The 27267-nt window shown below is 44.1% G+C and overlaps 2 protein-coding genes and 1 long non-coding RNA gene across 4 annotated transcripts in view; 1 reads left to right on the top strand and 2 right to left on the bottom strand.

The window, feature by feature from the left end:
* Prkca (protein kinase C alpha) overlaps window positions 1-8065 on the bottom strand; it is a 398743-nt gene extending 390678 nt beyond the window's left edge. The window contains exons 1-2 of the mRNA XM_034504395.2: window positions 7498-8065; window positions 4669-4700 (exon numbers count right to left, since the gene is read on the bottom strand). Coding sequence (XP_034360286.1) covers window positions 4669-4700; window positions 7498-7670 — 205 coding nt within the window. The 5' untranslated portion in view covers window positions 7671-8065. The remainder of the gene's footprint in view (window positions 1-4668; window positions 4701-7497) is intronic.
* LOC143442630 (uncharacterized) overlaps window positions 6927-27267 on the top strand; it is a 27888-nt gene continuing 7547 nt past the window's right edge. The window contains exon 1 of one of the 2 annotated variants that reach the window (XM_076935569.1): window positions 6927-7527. In XM_076935569.1, coding sequence (XP_076791684.1) covers window positions 7282-7527 — 246 coding nt within the window. In that variant the 5' untranslated portion in view covers window positions 6927-7281. Of the gene's footprint in view, window positions 7528-8144; window positions 8449-27267 lie in introns of those variants that run through there. The other variant, XR_013110967.1, reaches the window with a different exon arrangement.
* LOC143442631 (uncharacterized) overlaps window positions 26592-27267 on the bottom strand; it is a 20097-nt gene continuing 19421 nt past the window's right edge. Inside the window, exon 3 of the long non-coding RNA XR_013110968.1 lies at window positions 26592-26832. This is a non-coding gene — a long non-coding RNA (uncharacterized LOC143442631). The remainder of the gene's footprint in view (window positions 26833-27267) is intronic.

Raw genomic sequence — 27267 nt, 5'->3', positions numbered from 1 at the left:
GCCTGGTCTATATGAGACACTGTCTCAAAAAATGGCCAGCCTCCATTAAACGAAAGTTTCTCCGGAATCCCTCAGCTGGCATTGCAAATAAGTATTCTTTCTTTCCTTCCTCCTTTCCCCCAGCCAAATACCAACTTTCACTTTCCTGAGGGAATGCAAAACCCATCCTGGTCAAGTATGTTAACAGGGCTATAAAATAAAATGTCAACCAGCAGAGCAAAAGAAAAGCTGAGTTTTATTACTGAAAAGTTGGAGCTTTGGTGGAGTTACAAGTAAAGTACAGGAGATGACATGCATGTCCCCAGCAACCTTCTAGATTCCTAACTGCTGTGCAGTGGAGAAATGCAGATCCATTCGTACAGCAGTCTGAGAACCCATGGTTGATCCAGTAGGGTCATGGACTCCTATAGTTACAAGCAGAGCTGACTTCCAATGCTACCTCAGGGATATTTCAATCAAACAGCCTGGGCTGAAAGTTCATTTTAATGTATGATAGATACTAAACAAAAAAGAGAGACTAGAAAAAGAAAAGGAGGAAATTTTCAGAGGCCAGGGACAAAGTCCCTGAGTAACTGCCTGGCACTTCAAATAAGCAGGTCACGTTTTTTTTTTCAGAGGCTGCTTCCACACCGCTGTAATTAGAGATGGGCAGGGCTGTTGCTAACTCTGAGAAGGGGAAAAAAAAATGACTTGGCTCAGTCCTGTTTCCAGTAGCGAAAGCAGCAGATAGCCCCAGAGGCCCAGGCTCTGTGAGAGCAGCACCAAGGACCACTCGGTCCTAGACACGTGCTTTTGGAAGCAGCTGATGCAAGATAGAAATCCTGCTGGACACAGACATCCTCGCCCAACAGACTCAAACGTAGTGCCACCAATGCCTAGGCCACACAAGTCTACTTCCTTTTCTCTTCCTTTGTCTGAAAGAAAATAAAAGAAATGTGAGTGAGTACTGACTATCTGCTAATGTTAGGGGGATGAAAAGAGCCCTGGAGTTACCAAGTAAAACATACAGGAAACGGTAAGCAAAATTTCAAAAGGCAGCTATGAGCCTCAGAGCCCACCTCTAAGAGCTACAAAAAGACAAGGTTGTCTTGATCTCTGAAAATCTTAAGGAAGCTGTTTCATAGCTTCAGGGATCACTGTGAACATTTTTCTTCTTCTTCCTAGTCTTTAAGGCTCTTGTTTCATCTTTATCCAGTAGACTCTCATAGAGGATCCTCCTGGTTATCAGGCCTAATGATATCATTGTGAACCCACAATGCAATATGAATAATAATGGCTCAACATCCACTTTGGAAGAATGCAAATAACTCAACAAACACTTCTCTGGAAGTTTCCCTGATTCCATTTATGTTGAATCTTGGGCCAAGGAAATAAACTTAAGTGTTCCACGAGTCAGTAGAATCCTTTCTTAGTGATATAGATTCTGCTTTTAGGGATGAAATTCATTTATTAATTTAGAATCATAATTCTTATCATTCACCAAGCAAAATTATGACAAAGCTATATTACTTGTGACATGGATATGTGACTCTTATTTACAACATATGCAAAGAAAGAAGAGCAAGAGAAAGAAAGGAAAGGCAGAGAACAGAGGGAGGGAGGGTAAGAGACAAAGGGGAAGCAAGGGACAGGAGAGGAGGAGTAAGGTATACTTGCTACAACTATTTAATCTCTTGACCAAAATGTTTCTATTACTAGAAAATATTGTCATCAGATAAGAAAAACCTAATGTACCAAGAATATAAAAAGCTGCAGGGCTAGGCATGGTGTCGTATGCCTTTAACCTCAGACCTCAGGAGGCAGACGTAGAAAGATCTCTGAGAATTCAAGGCCAACCTAGGCTTATACAGTGAGACCCTTTCTCAAAAGAATAAAATTATTTTCCAAACTCGGGTTGCTATTTGGAAGAAAAGGTTGTCTAATGGTGTAGATGAGGATGGGTTAGTCTCCTGAATAGGAATAACGTTCTAACAACCAGAACCAAAGGTGAGAAAGTCAGAACATTAAGATGAAATGTATTCCAAGATAGTCAGGTGCTCAGAGAAACACTGAGTTTATGGAGACATTAAAAGCAAGGCCAGCAGCATAGGTACTACTTGGGGAGTAAAAGCACTGCCCTAGGCAGAGCATCTTTCTTAATTAAGTTACCACAATAAGATACAATATGGCCACAAAAAGTCAAGCACAGATGATACACACTAAACAAGATGTAGCAGCAGATAGCACTTCTAACTACTGGCATCCTTGAAAAGGTTACTGGGAATTAAAATGTGTGTTTGCACTAAGGGGATTCATTACTTAAAGCAATCAAAAGGTAAATTCTTTAAAGCCAAGAACTGGCCATAAAGTATTCTTCTCTAATTAGTACAGTTTGTAAACCCACTTATCCATGTATTATTATAAATCTAGTAAAGAAATTCACAGAAGAAATACAAATGTCTACTGCACATGGGACAGGGATTTTGACCTCACTAATAGCCCAGGAGATGGAAGTTAAAAGTAAGGTCCCCCTTTCCTCTGACATTAACAAAAGATAAAGCCAATTTCTATAGCAACCTCTCTACCCAGAGAGTGAAGGTAAGGGCAACACTTCATGTTCATAGTGAACTGTACATTGGAGTCCTTTTAAACAACTCTACAGTTCTCATTAAAATTTAAAATGCACACATCCACACTTCTAAGTATCCATTCTAGAAACACCTACACTGGTATTCAGGGATGCTCTCTATAGTGTGTCTGGGTGAACTTGGTAGCAACTGACATCCCCAGTGGAGGAGACAGGGTGAATAACCACTGTGTAGAATCAGACAGAACTGAGGCTGGCTCAGACAGCTATTTAGCATCCATTGAGGACAAACAATGCACCGTGCACAGATAACATAAGAGTATCATCTCTTACAACTCAGTATGTGCAAAGAGAGACTAAATGGGTGTTTTTAAAAGATATTATCCCTGGGGGAGGTAGAAAGAGAAAGGGGTGGACTATTTCACTTTTTAAACATTTTATGAGTATATATTTTTTAAAGAAATTGTATAAAAAGGAGTTATGAAGGCATGAGGCTATTAATCTGAGAATCCACTGGTAGCTCAGCACATACTATGTAGGGAGTCTCACAGAACTGGTGACCCCGAACCACGGCTACTCTGTGACTTCACCAGCAATACCTGCTCTGACCAATGAGCTGGCAGAGATCCAATGACTCTAAATCATTTTCATGTGGAAAAGAGATACAGTTTTGAAACAACATATCTGCTTTCTCCTGGACAAGTTGAGGAAATTCAGTAACTATTTTTCTTGTAAGTTTCCATAGGCTCTGACTCAAACCGAAGCCAAAATCAAAATAGTAACAGACTTAGATCTCATTTGCATCTTTGAACTACCTAAAATCACATTCAAACCTAACGTATAAAATTCAGGCCCGGAACTTGGAGAACCAAAGTCTTTCATCTGATATAAAGGCTGATGCAACATGTTTTCCTCTTTGTTTAAAAAGAATATCCATTCATTTCCAAATGGAGCTCTCAAAATGACCCATTCAATCAGAGTTCTAAGCACATCATGGAATTAAGAAAGGTACAGTATTAATGATCATTATGCTATAAAATGTCTCCTCTCTAATATGTGTATTAGAAACAAGGTCACCAAATTGGAAGTTTACAAAAAGATAATCACTTAATAATATACCATCACTTGTAAAATAGAAAAGCATACGCCGTGTCTTTCTCTAATGCACTTAATAAGAGACAGTCTTAGGACGATATTTTCCAGGCTAGAATGTACTTTCCACTTGCCCTAATAATAAACCTATGCCCAGATGGGAAATATAACTCGAACTAAATAAACATGCTATAGACGAGAGTAGACAAGCCAGCAGGCAAGCCAGGGAACTTGAAATGCCTTCTCAAGCTATAAAGGAGTTATTTATCCAACTCAACAGATAAGACAGAGAATATAAAAAGTTAGATATTTGATGGCCACACAACAATGGTGGCTGCAGTGAGCACAATGCAAATGTAGGTGAGGGAGGAAACCCAGTGGAGCCTGCTACAGGAGAGCACGCATGAAGTGTGCACTCAAGCTGGAGGGAAGGCACACCACACAGTGATACTAAAGCTGTCAATCACTCTCACATCACTGACGTAATGTCAAAGTGTGCATACTTTGTTCCCGGTGACAATGGGTGATCTACACAACTTTCTTGGAATTATGTATAGCCTAGAACTAATTGCTTCTAGTATCTAATGGGGGGGTGGGGGGTGGTATTGAAGAAAGAAAGAGAAAGAAATGTCACATGAATACAAAGCAATTCCTTTTTTTTTCTTTTTCTTTTTTTTTTTTTTCTCTAAACACCCACACAAAGACAGTCGTTTCTGACAGGAATGTTCTCAGCAAATAAAATAAAATAAAATAAAATTACAGGAAGGCTTTTGCTTTTTTTTTTTTAATAAAAAAAAGGCAATTCTATGTGCAGATTATTAGGCAATTCTATGGTTGTTTTTTTTTTTTCTTAAAAGGAACATATTAACATCACTTGTGTTTTAAAAATATTATCTAAGTAACATAACATATCTTTTAGATCACAAAGAAATGTTGAGCAGAAAGAAGTACAGTTCCTGTGTGCTCACTTCTGGATGTACTTGAAAATGAAGCCCACCAAGGCAGCTTACCTTGGCACTGGAAGCCTTGTTTCCCAAACCCCCTGGAAAACAGAAAACAAGAACAAACATCTTAGCATCCTTTCCACTGAGACCACATTGTAACAAGTTACGTGCACAAGTAGTCTACAAGGTCTAAAAGTCTATACTTGAAACCCAAGAGCTCCATAAGAAAAAAAAAAAAAAAACACCCCTAAGCATCTAACTAGATAACTGTGTGCATTTATCTTTTAAAAATAACCAAGTAAATCTGTCTATAAAGGATGGCTGAACTGTTACCAAGTTTCTATCTATCTGGTCTTTTCCGCTTTGTGATTGGTATTTAAATTTTGAAACAAGAACATGACTTCAAACTTAAAATTGTTGGTTACAATACTCGGATGACAAAAAGGAGCTTATGGTTTTAAAATTGGGGAGGGGGCTTACTTTTTAGTCCTGAAAACAAAGTAATTTTTTTCTCCCTAAAGACAACCAAAAAGTAGCTTGTTAGAAGTTTGTTTCAAATAGTATGTGTCTAAGAACTGCCCAATAGTACCACTGTTTACATTCCATCTGGGCTGAAGAAATCCGATTTGAGGAGACATCGCTGCTATACCTCGTACTTGAGATTACCTATAGTCTAATTTTCACTGAGAACCAATGGCATTCAAAGTCTATACTGAGACCACTCTGCTCTTATAAATCATGTTAGAAAACTGACTCTAAGCACAGAGCCCTGACGCGGATATTTGACTACAAGCACTGTTCCAACAGAAGGAACTGCATCAAAATGTTCTCAGAGGTGGCTCATAATCTCTTGCTTTGCATAGCACTTTAAACTTACAAAGCACTCTACATCCCCTTATAATTATCTTAATGTCATCACCCTACCAAAAAAAAAAAAAAAATCTAGGTTCAAATATTTAGCTTTAAAATGCAAGTGCTTAAATACTGAAATTAAATTGTAAATCAAAGACTCATAGAAGCCATAATGAAGGAAAACAGAGAATTAAATCCACTGAAAAATAATCTTGGTGGGGGTTCCCTAGCCATCCAACCGGCTGCTTTTAGATTAAGTGAAGCTCTTGTGCTTGTGTGGGACTGCTCAGAGTGGGAGGGAAAGGGGACCTTTCCCTCCACATCACAGTGAACCTGGCACCCTGATACCTCATCTGTTGGCCCCGGGGACTGATCCTCTGGGGAGTGATAGTAGACACTGATTAGTTAGAGTGGTAAAAATGTAAGTCCTTTTTCTAACGTGTCTACTTCCTGAAGAAGTAATTAGCATTCTGTCCCCTTTGAAGAGAATCTCGCAGCTAACATGGGAGTCTGCAACCTGCCAAATGCAATAGCCTCCCTAGACTCATCGTAAGTAGCCTTATCTACAGTCACCCACTCCTTGGGCTTGATTGTTTCAGATGCTAACTACACTATGGGAACTGTAAAGTGGTTGTGTTGTTCACCAAGGTGCACTTCTGGATGGTTTCTTAAAAGGAAGGAAAAAATCAGGCATCTTACTGGCACCCCGATGGTGGGGTTCCCCCTTTTAATTCTCGTCTCTGGGTGGCATAGATTCAGCGCCTATAGCCACTAGGATACCCCATTATGTACAATGCTAGCCCACCAACTGCTTGGAATCTAAGTGTACTTCATCCCTTGGCAGATCCCCACCCAGGAGGGAGCTAAGGAGCCCCAGCCACAGCTCTGGCTTATAAAAAGCTTCTTACTCCAAATACACGGAGAAGAGCTGGGGTATCCCGGGAGAAAGCTGGCACTTGGTGTTCAAAGTGGTGGGAGGGGGGCTGGGAGTTCCCTTAGTTCCAGATTTCTAAGCATTGGAACTGGGGGGGGGGGCGGGGGGCGGCGCGGATCGGGACATTGACATTTTGAAAATCTAATAAAAGCTGTAATTCTCTCACCAAAAAAATTAAAATAAACCATAAATCTGCATAAGCACAATTTTACCTAATTTCGAAAGCTTCGGAGAGATAGATGCCTGAACCCTTCCTTCCGTTGAGCCCCTCAAGTTACCAATGCTTGGCGCTCAGTGGAGATCACCTGAGTGCGGACACCTTTAGCCATTACAGTATTTTTCTTAAATAAGCCCTCTGTCCTCATCAACCGGGTTACAGGTCTAATCTCCTGTTGACAGGGTCTATTTTAAATGACTCCCTCTGCCCTCTGCCATTTGCCTGCTGGGTTAGCCCTCCTCCCCCACTGCAAGCTTTCAACAGTTTGCTGCCTTCCATCTCTCTCCCTCCCCACCCTCTCCGCTCTGGGCTCACCCAGAAAAGTCAAAGTCTCCGTGCCCAGTAGAAACAGCCTACAGTAGGCAGGGACCCAAGGTTTCAGCGGAGTCCCAGCCCAACGCGAGGCACAAACACTCCCCGGAACGCGCCCAGCCCGGCTCGCCAGCAACTTGGAGCGGCGCGCAGCGGCTCCCCGCTACTCCGGGGCGTGTTTCTTGCGCGTCCCGAGGCCACTCTGCCACCAGCATTCTCTCTTCCCAGTCCCTTCGCTCCCACCGGGCGGCACTGGCCGCTTGGCAACGGGGAAGACCCGTGCGCCCCAGGAGAGGCGAGGGGACCTTCCCCCTCATCCGAGTCACCCCGTGCGGAGCCAAGCGTCCCTTCAGGGCAGAAGGGCATGCGTGGCAGCGCTGGGCCACTTCCCAGGGAGTGTCCCGCGTGGGTGCGCGCCTGTCACTCCTGGCTAGAGTTCGGACTCCGGCCGGGCACTCTAAGTTCTCGGAGGAGTCCTGGCCGTGAGAGTGAGGACGCACCGGGGCTCAGAGACGTCCCCGAGCCCAAGTCCCCGGGCAAAGGTGGTTCCCGGGTCCCCCGGGCTGCCGCGCGCACCTACCAGATGAAGTCGGTGCAGTGGCTGCAGAAGGTGGGTTGCTTGAAGAAGCGGGCGATGAATTTGTGGTCTTTCACCTCGTGCACGTTCTTCTGCCTCAGCGCCCCTTTGCGGGCGAAGCGGTTGGCCACGTCCTGAGACGCCGTGGAGTCGTTGGCCGGGTAAACGTCAGCCATGGTCCCCCCCAACCACCTCTTGCCTCCGCCGGGGAGCAGCAGCCGGGGAGGGCCGGGGTGGGCGGGGGCGGCGGCCGAGGTGGCGGTGCTGAGGTGCGGTGGTGGCGGCGATGGCCGGGGAGAGCCGGCCGGGCGCTGCGCTGCTCGGAGCTGGGAGCCGAGCCGCTCTCTCTGCCTCTCTCTGGCTCTCTCCGGCTCTCTCGCTCGCTGGCTGGCCCCACGCTCACTGACAGCCAGGCGCCCGGCGCTCGCGCTTCCTACTCGCGGCGGGCAAGAGGCGGCCCGGAGCGGCGCCGCCCACTGCGCATGCCCGGAGAGCTAGCGTGTGTATGTGTGCACGCGCGCGCGAGGGCTGGAGTAGGAGCGCGCGGGACGGGGACGCGCGCGGGGCGATCCTAGGGCCTCTGCGCTGCGCTGCGCTGCGCTGCACAGAGCTGGACAGGCGTACTGGGGGGGGGGGGGGGGCCTGTGAGCCCGACCAACACCCGAGGGCGGCAGTCGGGGAGAGGCCCTGGAGATGCCCAGCCCAGGAAGAAGCCGGGAGGGGCGGGTCCTTCTCCTCCACCGCCCGCTTCTTTTTCCTCCCTTTTCCTCTGCTTCCTCCTCCCTCTTTTTTCTCCTCCTCTCCTTCCGCTCGTCGTGCCCGGCCTCCGCCTCTCCCCACCTTCCTCCACCCACTCACGCTTCCCTGCTCATGCTTTCCTCTTTCTGGGATGGAAGTTGTGAACCCCGAAGGAACCAGGCGCGGGCGCCACCCCCATGCCAGCCTCCTTAGCAGGTACAGTGGTAGCTTCTTGTCTAAGCTACCTGGATCCACCGGCATTTCGGGGTTAGCTGGCGTTTTATCAGCCTCTTACTTGTCTAACCTTTCACCTGACCAAAATGTCACTCTGGTCGTTATGCCACTAAAATGCCCAGACCCTAACCATCTCTCAGTTTCAGTTCAGAGTCGGTAAATGGGAGTGGTTTTGAATAACTGATCGCCGGCCCTCTTACCTACCATCCGTCTTTGACCTGCAGTTTTCCTGCTTATTATATAGATTTGTATGACAGTCGTAATCACCCGGTAAGATGCCAGGGCGCTTGCCGTGGTTTGTGATGTTGTTCATTGGTTATCAGAACTGTGGTGCCCGATGATGATCGGGCTCTCTTGATTTTACATGTCCAGAACCTTAATTTAGAAATCATTTTGCATCCTAAGCTAATTGCTGAGATACTGGCAGGTGTAGAGTTCAGCCAGAGCATTTGTAAATTACCAAGTGAAACTGCTTGTGAAGGACTGGCTGGAATGGATATGTATGCAAAAGGCGCACTTGGGTCTGGGCCACCAGAGCGCCTGCTGAATATTTACTAAGTCTGCCTGGAGGATTCTAAACCTGGGACAGAAGCAACCATCTCTCCCAGCAAGAAGTTCATTGTCCCAATCTGCCTAGGGTGGTCTCAAACTCGAGGTAATCCTTCTGTCGCCGCTCCTGAGTGCTGGAATTACAGGGATGAGCCATCACATCAGCTTCGTTTATTGTTGAGTACTAATTGCCAGATTCACCAAGCTCACAAAACAGTTTCGTTAGCTAAACCCGTCAAGACAATACTTTAACTTGGACAGGATAACGCCAGCCAGTGATCCCAAGAGGATTGGGAAGTTAAGATCTCAAGCAAAGATTTTAAAAGAAGAAGATGGTCTGAGATACTAGCTTGCAGCATATCTCATAAACCAAGAAGGACTATTCTTTTTCGAGATTGCCTAATTGTGACTCTTGATGAAAAGATAGCTTTTACATTTAAACAAGTGTAGGCTACTGATTGGCCATCAGTAGAACAGGCTCTTCACTGACCCATTTACAATCTGGTGAGCAAGTGTCTTAGGGTTACTGTTGCTATGACGAAACATCATGACCAAAGGCAACTTGGACAGGAAAGGGTTTATTTGGCTTACATACCCTGAATCACAGTTCACTGAGAGAAGCCAAGCCAGGAGAGAACCTGAGGGCAGGAGCTGATGCAGAGGCCATGAAAGATTGTTGCTTTGCTCAACCAGGATCACAGTCCCAGGGATAGCACCACTCACAATGGGCTGGGCCCTCCTCCATTAGTCACTAATTAAGAAAATGCCCTACAAACTTGCCTACAGTCCAATATTACAGAGGTATTTTCTCAACTGGTACCAACTTGTGTCAAGTTGGTGGGGCTAGCCAGCACAGACAGTACTGTTGGTACTTGGTGATATTCTATCTGAAAAGTGAATTTTAGCACTTCCAGGCCAAGGAGGCAAGAAGGGAAGAGGCAGAAGAAGAATGAAGAGCAAAGCATACTAGGAAAATGGGTCAAATTCTCCAACAAAGCCATTATGAGTGTCTCAAACCATCCATGTTTAGTTGACAATTGTAGTTGAAATGGGACGTGGTGGAACAAAGCCACACCCCTCACTCAGCCCTCATTACCTAAGACGGGGTCTTCCTCAAATGTTTAATAAAGACACACATCTTTCTATTTCCCTGAGGCACTGAGGGTGAGGTGAAGAGAAATGGAGGATGGGGTTGCTCCTGTATTCTTGAATACAAATAGGAACCAGGCAGGCTGGGCAGCAGCCTGGCATCTTCTGTATGGAGAAGAGGGAAGTGATTGCTTTCAACTGTGCGTAGATCGGAGGGAGGTCATGTCTCTTTCCTCTTCTCAAGTTGTGACTTTGCTTGCTTGCTTCTGTCCTGTGGGTGTGAAGAAAAATGGCTAACTGAAAGCCCATTGATTGCTAGCTGGGCTGAGTGTGATTGCACCAACTGCCTCCATTTAAGCTCGCTTGGCCCAGAGAGAGTGGTGCACCCAGAGTGCAGAATTGTCAGTTGCTGAGCCATGCAGCTGCACCTCTAGCATGGACAGATAGGAATGGTTGGTCACTGTTCCCTCATGCTGCCCACCTGATAAGATTCCTTCCCCTCGTGGTGTAGCCGAATGGAGAAGATTAAAGAAGAGACCTCTGGGGAGGCAGTGTTCAGTGCTGGTGATTATTTTTAATCTGTTGATTCATGGAGAAGGTAGAGGGATATAACTGAAGATGATGGGTGGGATGCAGCATCCATGTCCACCCTGCTGTTGAAAAGTAAAGTCAGTACTCCTTGGAGAAGTGTTATCTACAGTACAGTGACATAGCAGCTTGGTGCTGGGGTCAAAGTCTGTGTCTTGAATTAATGGTTTTCAAACATCGGTCCTCTTGACTTTGCAGGATACAACTTGTTCTGTGAAACCCCCTACTCTGCTTTCCACACGGGCCATTTTCAAACTGGGCCATAGGAACTGCTTAAAGTATTGAAAAAGCCCCTCAAAAGATGAATTCATCACTTGGGCTTTTTAAAACGTAGTATGTAGAAAGCTTGGGGAAAGGTAAGATGGCAGATTAGATTTACGATCCAGCAGATAGTTAGATTTACAGTGACTAGGAGGTCTGGAAATAAATAGACTGTGATCCAAATGACAAGGAGACCATAAGGACCAGGGGCTATTGTCAAGCAAGTTTTGAGACCTGGTGAGTTAGAAGTCCCCATCAGAGATGAGTGCCACTCCTTCCAGACACAGTAGAATGGGAAGCAGCTAAAATCCAGGTCACATATTCCTCAACAAGGCATAGGCTCTGTCTTCTCAGAAGGCATGCCATTTTTTTATCATGAAAGATATCATGAAGGTTAGTCGAGACCCCAGTAACATTCTATTTGATTCCAGTTTATGGCATGTGACCTGAAAGGACCTTCGGGTCTGGCCTTTAAAAGCAAGCCTTCATCCAAGACCTCTCTCAGCATCCTCTGTCTCACAGTGTCACTATCACCCAGTGGCTCAAACTAAAGGCCAAAGCACCTTCCCATTCATCTCTTCAGTCTACCACCCTCATCCAGTCTAAGAAGCATCCTGTGTGCTCCTCATCCTGGAAGGATCTCCTTTCTCCATGGATCTCACTCTAGTATATTCCCAACATCAACTCTTTCCTGGACCACTGCAGAACCGCTGACCTAATGATCTTGCTTCTCTTCTGGTCCCTTTTAAGTTTAAGCGTCACAAGCTTATCAAATGCCTCTGTTAATTTGTATGTGCATATATGTGGTTGTGTATTTGGTATGTGTGCACATGTGCAGGGGCACATGCACATGGATGAAAGCCAAAGGAAAGGTTAGGCATCCTGCTCCATCCTTCTCCACCTTTTCAAGAGACAGGGTCTCTCACTGAACCTGGGGAGAGGCTGCCAGCCACAAAGCCCCAGCAATCCTCCTGCCTCCACCCCACACAGTGCTGTAGTTACAGACACACCTGGCTTATTCATAGATTCTGCCATTCAAACTCATGTCCTCATGCTTGGACAGCAAGCACTTCTAGCTACTGAGGCATCTCCCCATCTACTGAATGCGCCTGTTGAAATCTACTTTTTGTTTTGAATAACTGTAAAGATGTCCTTTATTTACGGAGGAGGAAATAGAAATGCTGATTTCCCTTAAATTAAGCCATAAATACTGGGGCTTTTAAAAGGTGGGGCTTAGCGGAAGACAGATATTAAGTCATGGGCCCCACCCTGGAAGAAGATTAACAGAGTTCTTCTTGGATGTCATTAGTACTTGTCTGAGCAGGTTATTATAAACTTAGGACACCACATGTATGTGGTCCCTTTTATACACAGCTATTTCTTTTTGTGTTTTTCCATCACCTTGTGACATTCAGCAGGCTTCTTACCAGATGAAGCCATCCAACATGAACTGTTAGCCTTGAAGACTAAGCCAGAAAAACTATCTTGCTTTGTAATGTATTTGACCTCAGGTATTTTGTTACAGCTACGTAGAATTGTTATACAGCAAATAGACTTAAAAATAATGTGTGCGCTAACTCAAAAGTCCAAATAAAGAAACAAGTGAGAAATCATATCCTAGAGGTAAATGTCTTGGCCAGAGAGTTCTCAAGCAAGATTTCAAGTATGTGGTGCAATGGCTCAGTTAATAGATTACTTGCCTGGTGAGGATGAGGGCGTGAGTTCAATCCCCAGAATCCACAGAAGAAATGCTGGGTATAGTAGCATGTGCTTTTGTGATCCAGGAACTGCAGACAGTGGGATCCCTGAAGTTTGGATCCATGGCCAGGCAGCCTAGGCAAATGAATGAATCTCAGGCCAATGAGAGGCCCTGTCTCAAAAACACTTTGCAATGTCTGAAAACCAACACTGAGCTTGGCCTCTAACCTCGGAACACACACATTCCTGCTCATTCTCAAATAGGCACACACGTCTTTGTGTGTGCAGGGAGATGCCCAATCCATTTCAGAATGAGATAGATGTAAATTAAGGCCATATTGAAATCACACTGTGACTTAAGATTCGGGCATAATTTTAAAATTTGAGGAACACATTGATTCAGTGAAGGCATGAGATATCCAAGTATATCATCTATCACTGGTAAGCCACAGAACTGTTACAGAACCTACAACCGTTAGTTTTTGTTTTCTGTTGCTATGGTAAAATACTCTGGCCAAAGCAACTTCAGGGAGAAAAAAAAAATCTTTATTCTGGTTCACATTTCAAGGGCAGAGTCCACTGTGGAGGGGAAGTCCAGGCAACAGACGCTTGAAACAGCTGGACACATCCCACCCAAATTCGGGAAGCAGAGAAAGCATGCGTGTGTGCTGCTCACTTTCTCCGTTTATCCAAGTCAGGCTCCCAGCCAGGAATGATGCCATGCACAATGATCAATCTTCCCACCTTAATTAAGGAAATCGAGATAATCCCCACAGGCATGCCCAGAGGCTCATCTCCCAGGAGACTCTAAATCCTGTCAATTGGGCAATTAACCATCCTAGATATGATAAAGAGAAATGTGACAATGACTACTGGAATCTAAAATATACTCCAAATACTTTGACCCAGCAACCCCACTTCTAGATGTGTGTCTGCATGTGTACAAACAGGCACACAGAGGCAGCATTGACATCAGTATCAAGTTAGGAGACTAGTTAGATCAGCTATGATGAATTTGTATGCCGGGGATGAATTGTAGCTATTTAAAAATAAGATCAATTATACACACAGATGCAGAAATAACTTCCAGATACATGAGTGGCGAGGCAAAATCAGAAGTGTGTATGCTGGCACTTTTTAAAGGATCTATCTAGGACTGGGGTTGTATTTCAGTATTTCAGAGATTTCAGAGGCAGGGCTATACTTAACACATGCAAGGTGTATACACACACACACACACCACACACACACACAAGGAGAGTGGTAGAGTAGAAAAGGAACATGCATAAGCACATATAATTTAAATAATTTTAATGAGACACAATATAAAGAAATCAAGCTAGAAGTGATTGAGGAGGTTTTATTGTGTGAGCTAGTTTTCATAGTGCCAGAACAGCTAGGGAAGTGAAGTTACCAGTAATCTTACCTAGCTCTGAGCCCTCTGAGTTATAGTAGCAACCTGTCAGCAAGATGTGCCCAGTGTTGCCATAGCGCCATGTTTATAACGAGGTAACTAATCACTTTCTGATTGGATTTGAGGCTTACCATAGAAATACATGCCTGGTGCTATAAATCTCATTTAAGGTCCATGGATGAGGAGGTCATGGGCTCCGGGGGGGGGGGGGGGGAGCCTACTACTATTGTCTTGCCAAATGGATATGGCGTCAAACCACCTCTCGAAATATGTGTGTTTATTCCTGTACATTTGTTAGCGTTGCTCTCTACCTTGATCCGAGAGGCTTCTCTGTTGGTTGTAGGTTAATTCAGGCCCTTATAGCTGCTCAGAGTGCTGAGAATGAGTGGCTGCTGAGTACTGAGCCTCAAACAGGACATGTATATCACTTCCTGCCCATAAAGGTTCAGGAAACATTGCGCCGAAAGAATGTAAAGGCTGGAGAGTGGAGAGGAGCGCTGTGAAGTGCTGCCTTCTGGACTTGGCACCTCCATTGCATTCAGGACCCCGTGATTCTTAGCTACATGAGACCTTCTCAAGATGGGCATGGGCATGTGAAGGTCATAGGACACCTTTGTGGAGTCAGTTCTCTTTTACCCTCATGATATGGGTTCTGGGGATTGAACTTTAGATAGTCAAGCTTGTGTGGCAGGCCCTTTACCTGCTGAGCCATCATGTTGGTCCCACAAGTTCCTACTGCCACCATTATTTTGTCTCACACCATAGGGAGCATTTACCCATTTGGGTGCAGAACATTGAGAAGTCTAATTTAAAATATTGTCCCTCCCTAACCCTAGAGTTTCTTGGTGGCTGTGACCTCAAACTCTTTCTTATAGGTTATGGGGTGTGGGTTTCCTATCTTTCTTCTTGTTTCCCCACACAGCTGGGTCATGGAAGTCAGTCAGAGAACCTGGATTCAAGTACCACCATTTCCTGCAGTTACTGGGTTGGATAATCCATATAAATAAATTTTTTCCAGGTCTCTATTTCCCCATCTAAAAGTAGAGATGTCTATAGACAGCCCAGGATTTTTCTAATAGAAAGATAACCAGGTGATATATATCTGAGATATATATATCAAAAAAAGTCATACAAATTCAAGGTCAATCATCCCCAGCCCTCCTATGTCTGGGATTTAAGTTCAGAGCTCCCCCAACTAAGCCCATTCTGCCTCCCAATTTTGACAACCAATTGGGAACAAGGAGAGGTCACTTAGCTGGAATATAAAAAGACTTTCTGTTCCCGTTATAAAGTGACATGGTTCATCATCTCTCCCAGAGGACCCCAGTGATTTCCTCAGGTTTCCATTCACTCCTAATATAACAGAATGGAAGCAGGTACTTAAGTTATCTATGGCACCTTCCTGGGCTTCCTGGGGGAGAAGTACCTGCCCTTGAATCTTCTAGCCTCTGTCCTCAAAGGAATTACCATAATCAACAAATTCAAATTTTACTTTGCTTGTTGGTTTGCTTGTTTTGAGACAGAGGCTCAGGATGTAACCTGACTGGCCTCAAACTTGCTACGTAGGCTGGTCTTGAACTCCTGGCAGTTTGACTGCCTCAGGCTTTCTGAATGCTGGGATCACTCACACGTACTAGGATGCCAGCTATTTGCCACTTCATCTCTTCACCTCTACCTAATAAAACCTGACACAAACAAGAACATGCCAGTCTGAAGTGCTGCCAACCACCCGTGATCCTAGCCCTAGGGAGTTGTAGGATCAGGAGTTCAGAGTCATCTATGACAAATTTGAGCCCAGCCTAGGTATGTGAGACTCTATCTCAAACAATGACAATTAAACAAACAAAAAATATGGTTTTTGAAGCTTGGCTTAGTTTGTTGTGCTGTGTTGGTATGGTGGCTAATTTTTTTCCTATGTCAATTAGCCACAACTTAGAATTACCCAAGAAATGAGTCTTAATTGAGGAATTATCTAGATCAGATTGACCTTTCAGCATCCTTGTGGGGAATTGTCTTGATTGTTAACTGATATTGGAAGACCCAGTCCCATGGGGGCAGCACCATACCCTAAGCAGGGGGCCTGAGCTGTATAAGACAGGAGAAATCTACATGAGAGACAGCAGGCAGCACAGGTGCCTTCACTTCTCTCTGCTGTGGATGTGATGTCACTATCTTCTTGAGCTCCTGCTTTCACTTTGCTCAGTGACAGACTGTAATCTAGACGTATGAGCCAAATAAACCCACTCCTCTCTTAAGGTGCTTTTGGTCAGAACGTTTATCATAGCAACAGAGAAAAAACTAGAATGTACAGAAAGAGCAAATACAGAACAACCTCTACTGAGGAACATAAGGCAGAGTCGAATGAAACTTGGTGAAGTGGCCCACCAGGTGTGTTTATCCAACATGGCTGACAGATAAATCAGTGACACACAGCAACAGTCTTGTCTTGGGGCCATTTCATAGCAATCAATGGAATAATCACAGGCTTGTTCCTGTGATAGATGTGTGCTTTTACTTGGCATACTGTACAATGTACAGTCCAGTCCCATCTCTGGTTGGCATGACCTTCGAACTAGAATGATAACAGCGGCCAGAGCCTTGGAATCTGTTCAAATGTTGCAGTAAGTGTGATCCTAACAAGGAGGAAGAACAAGAACCATTTGTAGAGACAGTGTCTATTTAAAGAATGATAACTGGGCGCTCACTCTGCCCTCTGAGGCAATGCTAGACGCTGGACATGAATAGTGATCAGAACACTTTCAGGGCGGGGCGGTCCCAGCTTGCCAGGAGAAACTTTAAGTCAGGTAGCAGGGCTGGGGAAGTGGCTGTCTTGGTACAGTGCCTGCCAAGTAAGCATGAGAAACTGGGTTCAGAGCTCCAGACTGGTGGAAAGTTCGATGTGATGATGTGTATCTATAGCACCAGCCTCTGAGGGGTGGAAGGTGATGGCAATGAGCAGATCCCAGATCCCTGGGAGACTTTGTCTCAAAATATAAGGTGGAGCATAAGAGAAGAGGACACAGGGCTTTGACCTCTAGCTTCCATGTGCAGGCATGCTCAACACGTAAACCTATGCTACACACACACACACACACACGCACACAGACACACTTGTGTGTCTGTCTATGTGTGTGGGTAAGTATGTGTGTCTACGTGTGTGTTTATCTATATGTGTCTGTCTGTCTGTCTCTATCTCTGTGTGTGTCTGTGTGTGTCTGTCTGTCTATGTGTGTGGGAAACTATGTGCATGTATGCCTATGTGTGTGTATGTGTGTGTATCTGTGTGTGTGTGTGGGGGGTAACTATGTGTATGTGTGTATATGTGGGTATGTGTGGGTATAGAGTCCCAAGAGACTCTAGATGGTGACAATTTGACAGTAAAAACTAGCCAGCACACAAGTTTTCTAAGCTTAATTAAAAGTTGGAGATTTAACTTAAGTTCTAACTCCTCTGAGCTGTGAGGATCACCCAGTGGTAGAGCACTTGCAAAATACGTGCAGAGTTCTGGGCTCCATCTCCAATGGTATACACAAAAAGGCTTTAATTCTTTTACATCTGATACACAGACATATAATATGTAAAGAACACATGGATATATTATTAATCATTCTTATGCAGATATATGTGATTATAAGTCACAGAATTGTTTATGTGTATGTTGATTTTCACGTAGCCCTTAGCAGCTATATCTCTGACTGTAAATTGGAAAATAGCAAGAATAGTCCTATCCAACTGCAGTTCATCTTGTGACTATGGTCCACCACGAAGAACATATGCATGCACATACACACACAAAAACACACTCACACATACAGACATATACATATACATCATATACATCATATACATCATATACATCATATACATATACTATTGGGTTGTAGATTTTGCTCAATTGGCAGAGGAAGCTCTGGGTTTTATTCCTAGTGCCAAACAATCCACAAAACAGGACTAATTGAGCACACCTGAAATCCCAGCATTTGGGAGGTAGAAGCAGGAATATCTTACCTTGACCAGCTTTAGATATATAAAATACTGTGTCTAAATAATTGTTTTATTGGATTAAGGGTATATAGCTCAGTGGTAGACAGTGTGAACCGCTTGCCTAGTATGTCTGAGGTACTAAATACAATTCCAATCACTGAAGGAAAAAAATTATTTTTATTTCAAATGCCCTTGTCATTTCCCCCCAGAAGCTCTAAAAATTATTTTTCTGTATGTGCATAGTGTATGCACATGTTCATACGTGAGGATACACATGTGCTGTGGTATGTGTGTAGAAGTCAGAAGACAGCCTTGGGTGTCAGTCTGTACCTCTCCCTCCCCCCCCCCCCCACCTTTTGAGGCTGAGTCTCTCTTGTTCTGCTGTTATTCCTACTTCAGACTAGCTGGCCCAGGGGCTTCTGGGAGATTCTCCTGACTCTCCCACCCATCCAACAGTATGTGGTGGTCACCATTCCCAGTGCACCCTCTGTTTCCCACTTGTGGATGAAGATATGAGCCCTCAGCTGCTCCTGCTTCCATGCCTTAAGTCCACCATCATGGGCTCCAACCCCCTGAAATGGTAAGCCCAGTGGCATACTTTTTGTTTATACATTGCTGGAATGACAGATGCAGTCTATGGCATCTGACTTTTTACATGGTTCTGGGAATCTAAACTCAAGTCACCAGGCTTGTGTGGCATGCTCGTTGCTTGCTGAGCCATCTTCCTGGGCCCTCCATTGCCTTGTTTTAAATGACCATGCATCAACTGTGCATATTAATATGCACACTGATATGCTCACTTCAGCACATGCATGCAGCATACATGGATCAAGTGCAACCTCTCACGTCTGCCCTTCTGTACCAAGTCCTTCCCAGACTTGTGCAACCACTATTTTATACTCAAGTCACTCGGCTTTTTAGCTTCCGCAGATGAGAGGGAACACACAGTACTTGTTTTTATGTCTGGTTTATCCCGCTTAACATAATACCCTACAGTTCCATCCATCTTGCTTCAAATGACAGGATTTTATTCTTAATGAGGAGAACCTTGTTAGATAATTGACAATGTGTCTATTGCTTGTTGTTATTTTGCTCAAACATCTCTACTGCAATTTGTGAAGAACAACTTGTAAGTTGAGCTTTAAAACTTACAAAGGGGAGACCTTTAAATTACTTGCTTGTCTTTTTGTTTTGTTCTAAGACAGAGTTCTGTGTGCATGGTGCCCAGTCTCGCCGTGAACTCACTCTGGAGCTCAGGATAGCTTTCACCTCTCTATTTTCTACCTCAATCTCCCAAGCGCTGGGTGCTCACAGGTGTTCTCTTACACAGTGGTTCTCAATCCAAGGTTGCAACTCATTTTGGCAAACCTCTCTCTCCAAAAATATTTATATTATGATTCATAATAGTAGCAAATTACAGGGATGGAGTAGCAATGAAAATAATTTTATGGTTATAAAACTGTATTAAAGGGTTGCAGTGTTAGGAAGGTTGAGAACCACTAGGTTATAGTATAAGAATCTGCGACAAACACCCGGTTTGAGTTCTGGAGACAGGGCCCAGGTGTAAGGGTGCCTGCTTGGTATTCAGAAAGCCCTCCAGCCTCACATACACCAGGCATAATGCCACACATAATTGTGACCCCAGCACGTGGGAGGTAGAGGCAGGAGAACCTAAAGGTTTGAGGCCAGCCTGGGCTATATAGCAAGTTTGAGTCTAGCCTGTCTCAAAATACACTAAGCAAAACAAAAAGGTTGATTTTTTTTTATTAAAAGATGAAGCAATTAAAATTTAATATTTAAAAAAATACGGCTCACCAAATTGCTCCATAGCCTTGAACAAAATTAGAAAATGGATAACCTAGCTAGCTGCAAGGCAAACATAGTATCTAATACAAACTCTTCTTACCCAGAAACAGTGGCATCCAGGAATGGGTAGTGGAAGCCAGGGATGGCTAGATATCTCTTTGCCCATCTGGACCAGTAAAGTATAGCCTCCAAATTTATAAATACCATTGCCTCTTATGTGGTAGGTGAGAATACTGTTCCTTTTGACTGTTGAGAGAATCAGGGGTGCAGTCAGGTCACAGAGACTATGCCAGCAGAGCTGAGATTGAACCCCTACAACCATGCCACCAAACCACCTATTAACTGGATTGCCATCTTTTTCTGACACCATCACCATCATCCATGCAGAACCTCCGTAGCTTGACAAGAGTTCTTTGCTCAAGTTGGTCCTGTCAGAGCAGAATAGATTATTTCCCCTTTCCAAGTTCAGGCGATCATTCAGTTAAGCGTGAAAGGCACTGCTGACAGGATGTAAATATTGGGAGAGTCGGAGAGAAGCTGAGTTTTCCATCTCTCTGTGTGAGGATGGCTTGTGGTGATTGAGCAGCTCTGAGAAGGAACAAATATTTCCATGTGCCTTCTGAGTCACCCCCTATTTGCCAGCTCCTCCTTTGTTTGATACAGCGTGTAATTTACTTCAGAACAATTGGACGAGGCAACGATGATAAAAGTGAACAGAGACTCCGATAAGTCATCATTTGTTTTTCCACAACATTTTAAACCTGGGGCTTCTCGAAGCAAAGAATCCTTAGTGAAGAAGAATATAATTTCTTGGGTTAGGCGGTGGTCTAGTGGTAGAGCACTAGCCTGGCATCTGTGAGGATGTGGACTCCATCCTTAGCACCAGGAAGAGGACAGAGGAAGAAGGAGAGAAGAGAAAGAGCATACTGTGTGCACATTTAGAATTGGTGGCAATTCTTGTGAGTGAGAAGCAACCTTCTGTACTGTCCTGTGTTGTCGTGCTGCTCCCAGAAGGATCCTGCTTTTCCTTTCCATAGTTGAACTTACAGATAGATCATGGTAAAGATAGATGTTATTATGAACAGTGTCAAAGACTGGGCTGAAAAGATGGCTCATAGGTTAAGTGGATATACTGTTCTTGCAGAGGCCCTGAGTTCAATTCTCAGTACGCATGTCAAGTGGCTCCCAAATACCTGTAATCCCAGCTCCAGAAGATGGTGTCCTCCCTCATCCAGAATTGACAAGCACCTGCATTTGTGTGTGTGTGTGTGTGTGTGTGTGTCTATATGTGTCTGTATATACCTGTTTGTGGGGTGTGTCTGTGTGATTGTGGTATGCATGTGTATGTATATGACTTTGTGGTGTGTGTGTGTATGTGTGTGTGTGTATGTATCTGTGTGTGTTTGTGTCTCTGTGTGTATCTGTGCATACATGTTTGTGCTGTGGGTGTGTCTGTGTGGTTGTGCAGTGTGTGTATATGTGTGTGTGTGTCTATGTGTGTCTGTGTGTACCTGTTTGTGGTATCTGTGTGTAGTTGTGGTGTGTGTGTATGTCTTTGTGGTATATGTATATATGTGTGTCTGTGTGTACTTGTTTGTGGTGTGTATGTGTGTCTGTCTGTGTGTATGTGTTTGTGGTGTGTGTGTCTGTGTGGTTGTGGTGTCTGTGTGTACGTGTATGTCTTTGTCGTGTGTGTATGTGTGTGTGGTTGTGTGTGTATGTGTATGTCTTTGTGGTATGTGTATGTGTGTGTATGTCTGTATCTGTGTGGTTGTGGTGTGTGTGTATGTGTATGTCTTTGTGGTGTGTGTATGTGTCTTTAAATGGTCAAATAACAGAAACAATGGCAAGTTTGCTTCGTGGTTATTTCTTTTCCTCTATAGTTTCTTGAACACAGATTAGCATATTCACAAAGATGACTTAAGTTTGACAGTTCATCTCAGGTACACAAGTGAGCCTGTAAAGCCTTGGGCAGATGCGCCTGGTTTGGTAAGATAGTTGTGGATAAAGTGTTGCAATGCGATCAGCCATTGTTCCTCCTGAGGAGTTAGGTGACAGGTCATCAGGACAGAAGTACCTCAGCCAGATGGTGCTGTGTGTGAAATCGAGATACAGACAAACAGACAGCCCTTGCTCCCTCTGTGCACTGGCTTGTTGGCCTCGCTTGTTCTATGTACCTTCTTCCCAGGCCAGCAGTAGCATTCTCTTTGTTATGGCAGGGACCAGGGGGTGCATGGCTAAAGGGTCTCTGGAATTAGCAGATTCAATAGGATAGGAAACCAACAAAACATGAGACGCCACAAAGGGCTGGAGAGCGGAAGCTTTAACTGAGCCCTGAGCTACAGGAATGGAGGCTTGAGGAGGAAGGAGTTTGGGAGATGGAAAGGAGGAGCTGGGGAAGTGGCTTGTGACAGACCGGTCTCTCAAGCTGCCTGGAAAAGAGTAGATGAAGACTATCCAGGCAAGATGTCCCTGGGTGACCTCAAACATAAAGCCTTTTAGCCTCTTCCCGCTCTAGTTATCATTCCTGGTTAGTAAGATTTAGTAACAGTTTCATCCCTTGTGGGGTGGAACTAGGGGAAGCTCCTCCCTGACTATAGAGGGGATGAAGAGATTGGCAGGGTAGAGGCTGTGGTGGGCAGTCAGAGAAAGCCTCTTACCTCTCTTCTAGCTGGAAACTTCCAACCTTAGACATTTGGGATACTCTATTCTGATTACCAACATTACCAGTAGTTTTCTCTCGCTGGATCTTTCTCTACATCCCAACAACATAATCTGAAAACTATCTTTTTATATTGAGTCTCACTGATACAAGCTATATTAAAACCTTTATCTCTCCAAATTTTATATATTTATGTATTTGTGTTTTTGATGGGTGTGCATGTGTATAAACACGTTTATGTGTGTGTGCGTGTGTGTGTGTGTGTGTGTGTATGTGTATGTGTATTTGTGTGTGAGTGTGTGTGTGTGTGTGTGTGAGTGTGTGTGTGTGTGTGTGTGTGTGTGTGTAATGGCATTTGGCATTTCTCAGACCCATTCAATCCATGGCCAACAAACTTGCCTTGGATGCCTACTACATACCAGGCACCATGGACATAATATTTACTAAAGTGAATTTCCCCTCTTAGGAAACTTCCATTCTATCTGAGCTAAAGTAAGCCATCAAAACCCCAAATAGAATCTCATCCCAATCCTTGTTCCCTTCTTTGACCAAACGCTTACTATGTCAGTTCCCTCACCTGATCTTAGATTTCATTTGCATTTTAAATTTGTTTTGGGTAGTCCTTAAACTATCTTTCTGGCTATATTTATTGATTTATTTATTTCAGATTTATTTTGAAACAAGATCTTACTGTGTAGCCTAAACTGGCTTCAAACTTGGTATGTAACCCATGCTGCCCTAAATTCTATACCTCTGCCTCTGGGTGCTGGCACTCTATGCATGTGCCAGTGTATGCCAGGCTTCTTTCAGCTTTTTGCAAAACTCCCCAGCACCCACAGAAAAAGTGGGGCAGCCCTGGGGAGGCTAAGTTGCCTCTTTGCCCTCTCATCCTTCTGGATTTAATGAGGGTCTTGGGGGCAAATCCCATTTTTGGTGCCTGTGAAATTGGAGGTTGTCAGCCGGGCTATTAATCAGTCTCTGTTCCTTTCCCACCCACGTGTAGAGTCTCTTAAAATAAGTGTACCTATATCCATTGCTGTCTACTCCAGTATCTAGAAAATGTTAGGTTAGATTGAAGTGTCAAACACCGTTTTAAAACAACCCTTTGATAATATAAAATTACCTAACAACCACCAGCGTGCCTCGTGTTGCTTCCTATAAGGAAGGCATAAATGTGTAATTTTAAGGAAGGGTTTGTAGAATGTCGGGGAAACCATCTCATTCTCTCTCTCTGAATACTGCAGCCCCATTGTCGGCAAGAATATGCAAGAATAGATTCCTATTTATTAGAAGATATTGTACCAGGACATCGGATGTATCTACTGGGGGCTGGAGTCTTTGTTCATCTGCCAGGCATGGGCCCTGGGTTTTAAGTCCCTATATTGGAAGCATCTCTGCTTTATAAACAGGGATGCTGAGGCTGGAACCTCTCAGACAAGGGTGTAGAATAAAGTCCATGTGGCTTTTGTCCTAAACATCCAGCTACTCAGGAGGGGGAAAGGGTTTCTCTGAGTTATTTTAGGACCATTATCTTATCATTCCCCTTCATCTTTCATGCATACCTGTGGGAAGGAGGAGGGGGAAGGGGATGGGAGACAGGGAAGGGGAGGGGGAGATCTCACTATGTAGCCTTGGCTTGGCTGGCCTGAAACTCACTATGTAGATCAGACTGCTCTGAAACTCATAAAGATTCACCTGCTTCTGTATCCTGAGAACTGGGTTTAGTTGTTTTGTTTTTCTTGTTGTTTTGATTTGTTTGCTTGCTTGCTTTTGAGATGGGATCTCTCATTGGGATGAGGCTAGTTGGGCAGGATCTGCCCACCCTGATGCTTGGCCTTTTATGGAGATGAGGATTCAAACTTGGGTCCTCATGCTGGAATGGGGAATACTTTACCAGCCCAGCCACATCCCCAGCCTGAGGTTCCCTTTCTCTGAAGTGCCACCTCCTCAGCAATGCTACACTGAATGTCAAACTTCCAACACACGAAGCCTTGGAAGATACTCAAACCATACCCAAATGGCAGACTCAGATAAGCAGATTTAATGTACCAAGTACACTAAGTAGATGGCCTCACCTATCTGTCCCTTCCCAACTCCAGAGGCAACTTTTACTTAAGTTATCCTTTTAGAGAAAAGTATTTGTCCTACAAGATGGGGTCTTGATTTAAGTTTCTTTCAGAAGTGAAAGACAAAAGACCGTTAAGGGGAACCCTCATACACTGTTGGTAGGAAGATAAAAGACTTCAGCCATTATGTAAAATAGCATAGGGGCTCCTTTAAAGACACCAGAACTACCGTGTAACCCAGAAATCACACTCCATAATCGACATCCAAAGTAATGGAAATAAACGTGTCTTGGGAATAGCTGTCCTCTCAGGCTGTTTGCAACACTGTCCACAATGGATGAGATACACCATCAATCTAGTGTCCATTGATGGATGAAATAGAGTATTGTTCAGCTGTAAAAATTGCAATTCTGTTATTTGCAGCAATATGGATGGACTTGGAAGACATCATGTTAGCTCACTGCGTGAGCTTCCTCATGTGTGGGTGCTGAGGTTGTCCTCATAGCTCCAAGATCCTGGTGGGTGGATGGAGAGATGGAGAGAAGACAGTGAACGGGTACAAGGTGTGGTAGGAAGAATAAATTCTGATGCTCTACAGCACTGTGGGATAACTTTGGTTGAAAAATATTGTGTGTGTACATAGTGGATGCACATGTACTTAAAGGTGCACATGTTTATGTGTGCATGTGGAGGACAGAGGTCAACCTTGGGCATCTTTACTTAGATGTCATCTACCTTGATTTTGTTTTGAGACAGCGTCTCTCATTGAACCTGAAACTTGGGGATGGTGAATCTGGGTATCCACACATCAATTCCCTCCCAGTGCTGGGATTACAAGTGGGCACTACAGTGTCTTCATGGTTGCCAGAGTACGTCAACAGAGCCATCTCCCCTGCCTCTATTGGATGATAATTAGCTGAATATTCCAAAATAGCTAGTAGAGAAGATCTGAATGCCCTCAACCCAGACATGACACATATCTGAGGCAAAGATGGATGGCAGATCTGTTACCTTGGCTTAATCATTACACGTTATACACGTGCATTGAAATGTCTACCGACCAATGGCCCTGACATCCCTTTATAAGTTTATTCCACCAGAAATTTGAAACTAAAGAGTCAATTAATTCCAGCTTAGGAACACTACTAATCATATATAATAATTCACCTTTCATATTTTCCTTGGTCTAATAAATGATTAATATTTATTAATAAAATAGGTTGCAGTAAATGGACGTATCAAGAACATCAGAAATTTAAGGCCATCCTCTGTTACATGGTGAGTTTGAGGCCAATCTGGAATACATAAGACCCTGTCTCAAAAAATGAAAAAAATTCATTTGACTCAGTAAGGGATATTTCATGAGAAGCTAGTAAGTATGTCACCGTAACATTTGACCTCTTTTGCTATATAAAATATAGTTTGTTGGATGCTTTGTTGTAGAGACAGAATCACATTCTGTAGCCCTGGCTGGCCTAGAACTCACAGAGATCTACTTACCTCTGCTTCCCAACACTTTAATACTAAGAGCTGGCACTAAAGGCATGGGCCACCATGAAAGGCATTAAATACATCATGAGAGAGCTCCATCATCAATGGGAAAGCCTCACTGAATGTCATACAGTTCACCTGCCTGGACACATGTGAGCATCTATCTCCGAGATATCCCCAGAATGTCTCCAAGTATTCATTCTATGTGTTTCCCCCCCTTTTTAGTCTGACTAATACAATTGAGGACAAAACCCACCATCACTTTTTGCAAGAATGATACATTAGTGCAATAGACTGGACATGGTGATTTATGCCTACAGTCTCTAGACCTGGCAAGCAAAAGCAAGAGGATTGCTATGAATTTGAGGCCAGCCTAGAATATATTTATTGCAAGTGCCAGGTCAGCTTGGACTACATATAAAGACAGGGCTCTAAAACAAAACAAAACAAACAAACAAAAAACCAACCAAACAAAACAGATTGAAACAGTAACAACAGAAAATATCCAAGACTCTCCCAGGGTTAGCCATCACCTTGCTGGGAAAGTTGCTACTATGTAGTCTGTTGTCTGAGAGAGTCCATAAACAGAAGCATGTGGCATGGCTCCTGCTCACCATCACCTTTGAAAAGTTGCTTGGGTGTCCCTGGAGACTCTGTCTGAGCAGCTGGAGGTTTGCCCACCAGCACAGGCTTAAGAACCCTGACAGCCGGCAAGCCTCATAGGCCCTCAAGCTCTTCCTTCAGAGGATTTCTGCAGCCTGTGAGTAACACGCAAAAGAAAGGCCTGGACTTTATGGACTTAGATGGAAACAGGAATCCCCTGTTTGAATTCATACTCCAGAAGCAATTGGCATTTCTCCCCCACCCATCCACCTGCTTAATTTGTGTGCGCATGTGCGCGCGTGCGCATGGCGCATATGTAATGTATGTGAGGCAAGCATCTTGTTGTAGAGGTCAGAGACCAATGCAAAGTCCTTTGTTCTGTTGCTTCCTATTTTATTTTTTTATTTCATGTGTATGGGTTTTTGCCTGTCTGTCTATGCTCCACATACATGCCTGGTACTCAGAACAGAAGAGGATGTCAGATCCCCTAGAACTGTATGTAGTTACAGATGCTTGTGAGCTACCATGAGGGACTAGGAATCTAACTGGGGTCCCCTGGAAGAGAAGCCAGTGCTTTTAACCACCGAACT

This window comes from Arvicanthis niloticus, chromosome 6 (genome assembly GCF_011762505.2).
Source record: "Arvicanthis niloticus isolate mArvNil1 chromosome 6, mArvNil1.pat.X, whole genome shotgun sequence".
NCBI lineage: Eukaryota > Metazoa > Chordata > Mammalia > Rodentia > Muridae > Arvicanthis > Arvicanthis niloticus.
The sequence above is the reverse complement of the archived record's forward strand: the minus strand, read 5'-3'. Positions and strand labels throughout refer to the sequence as shown.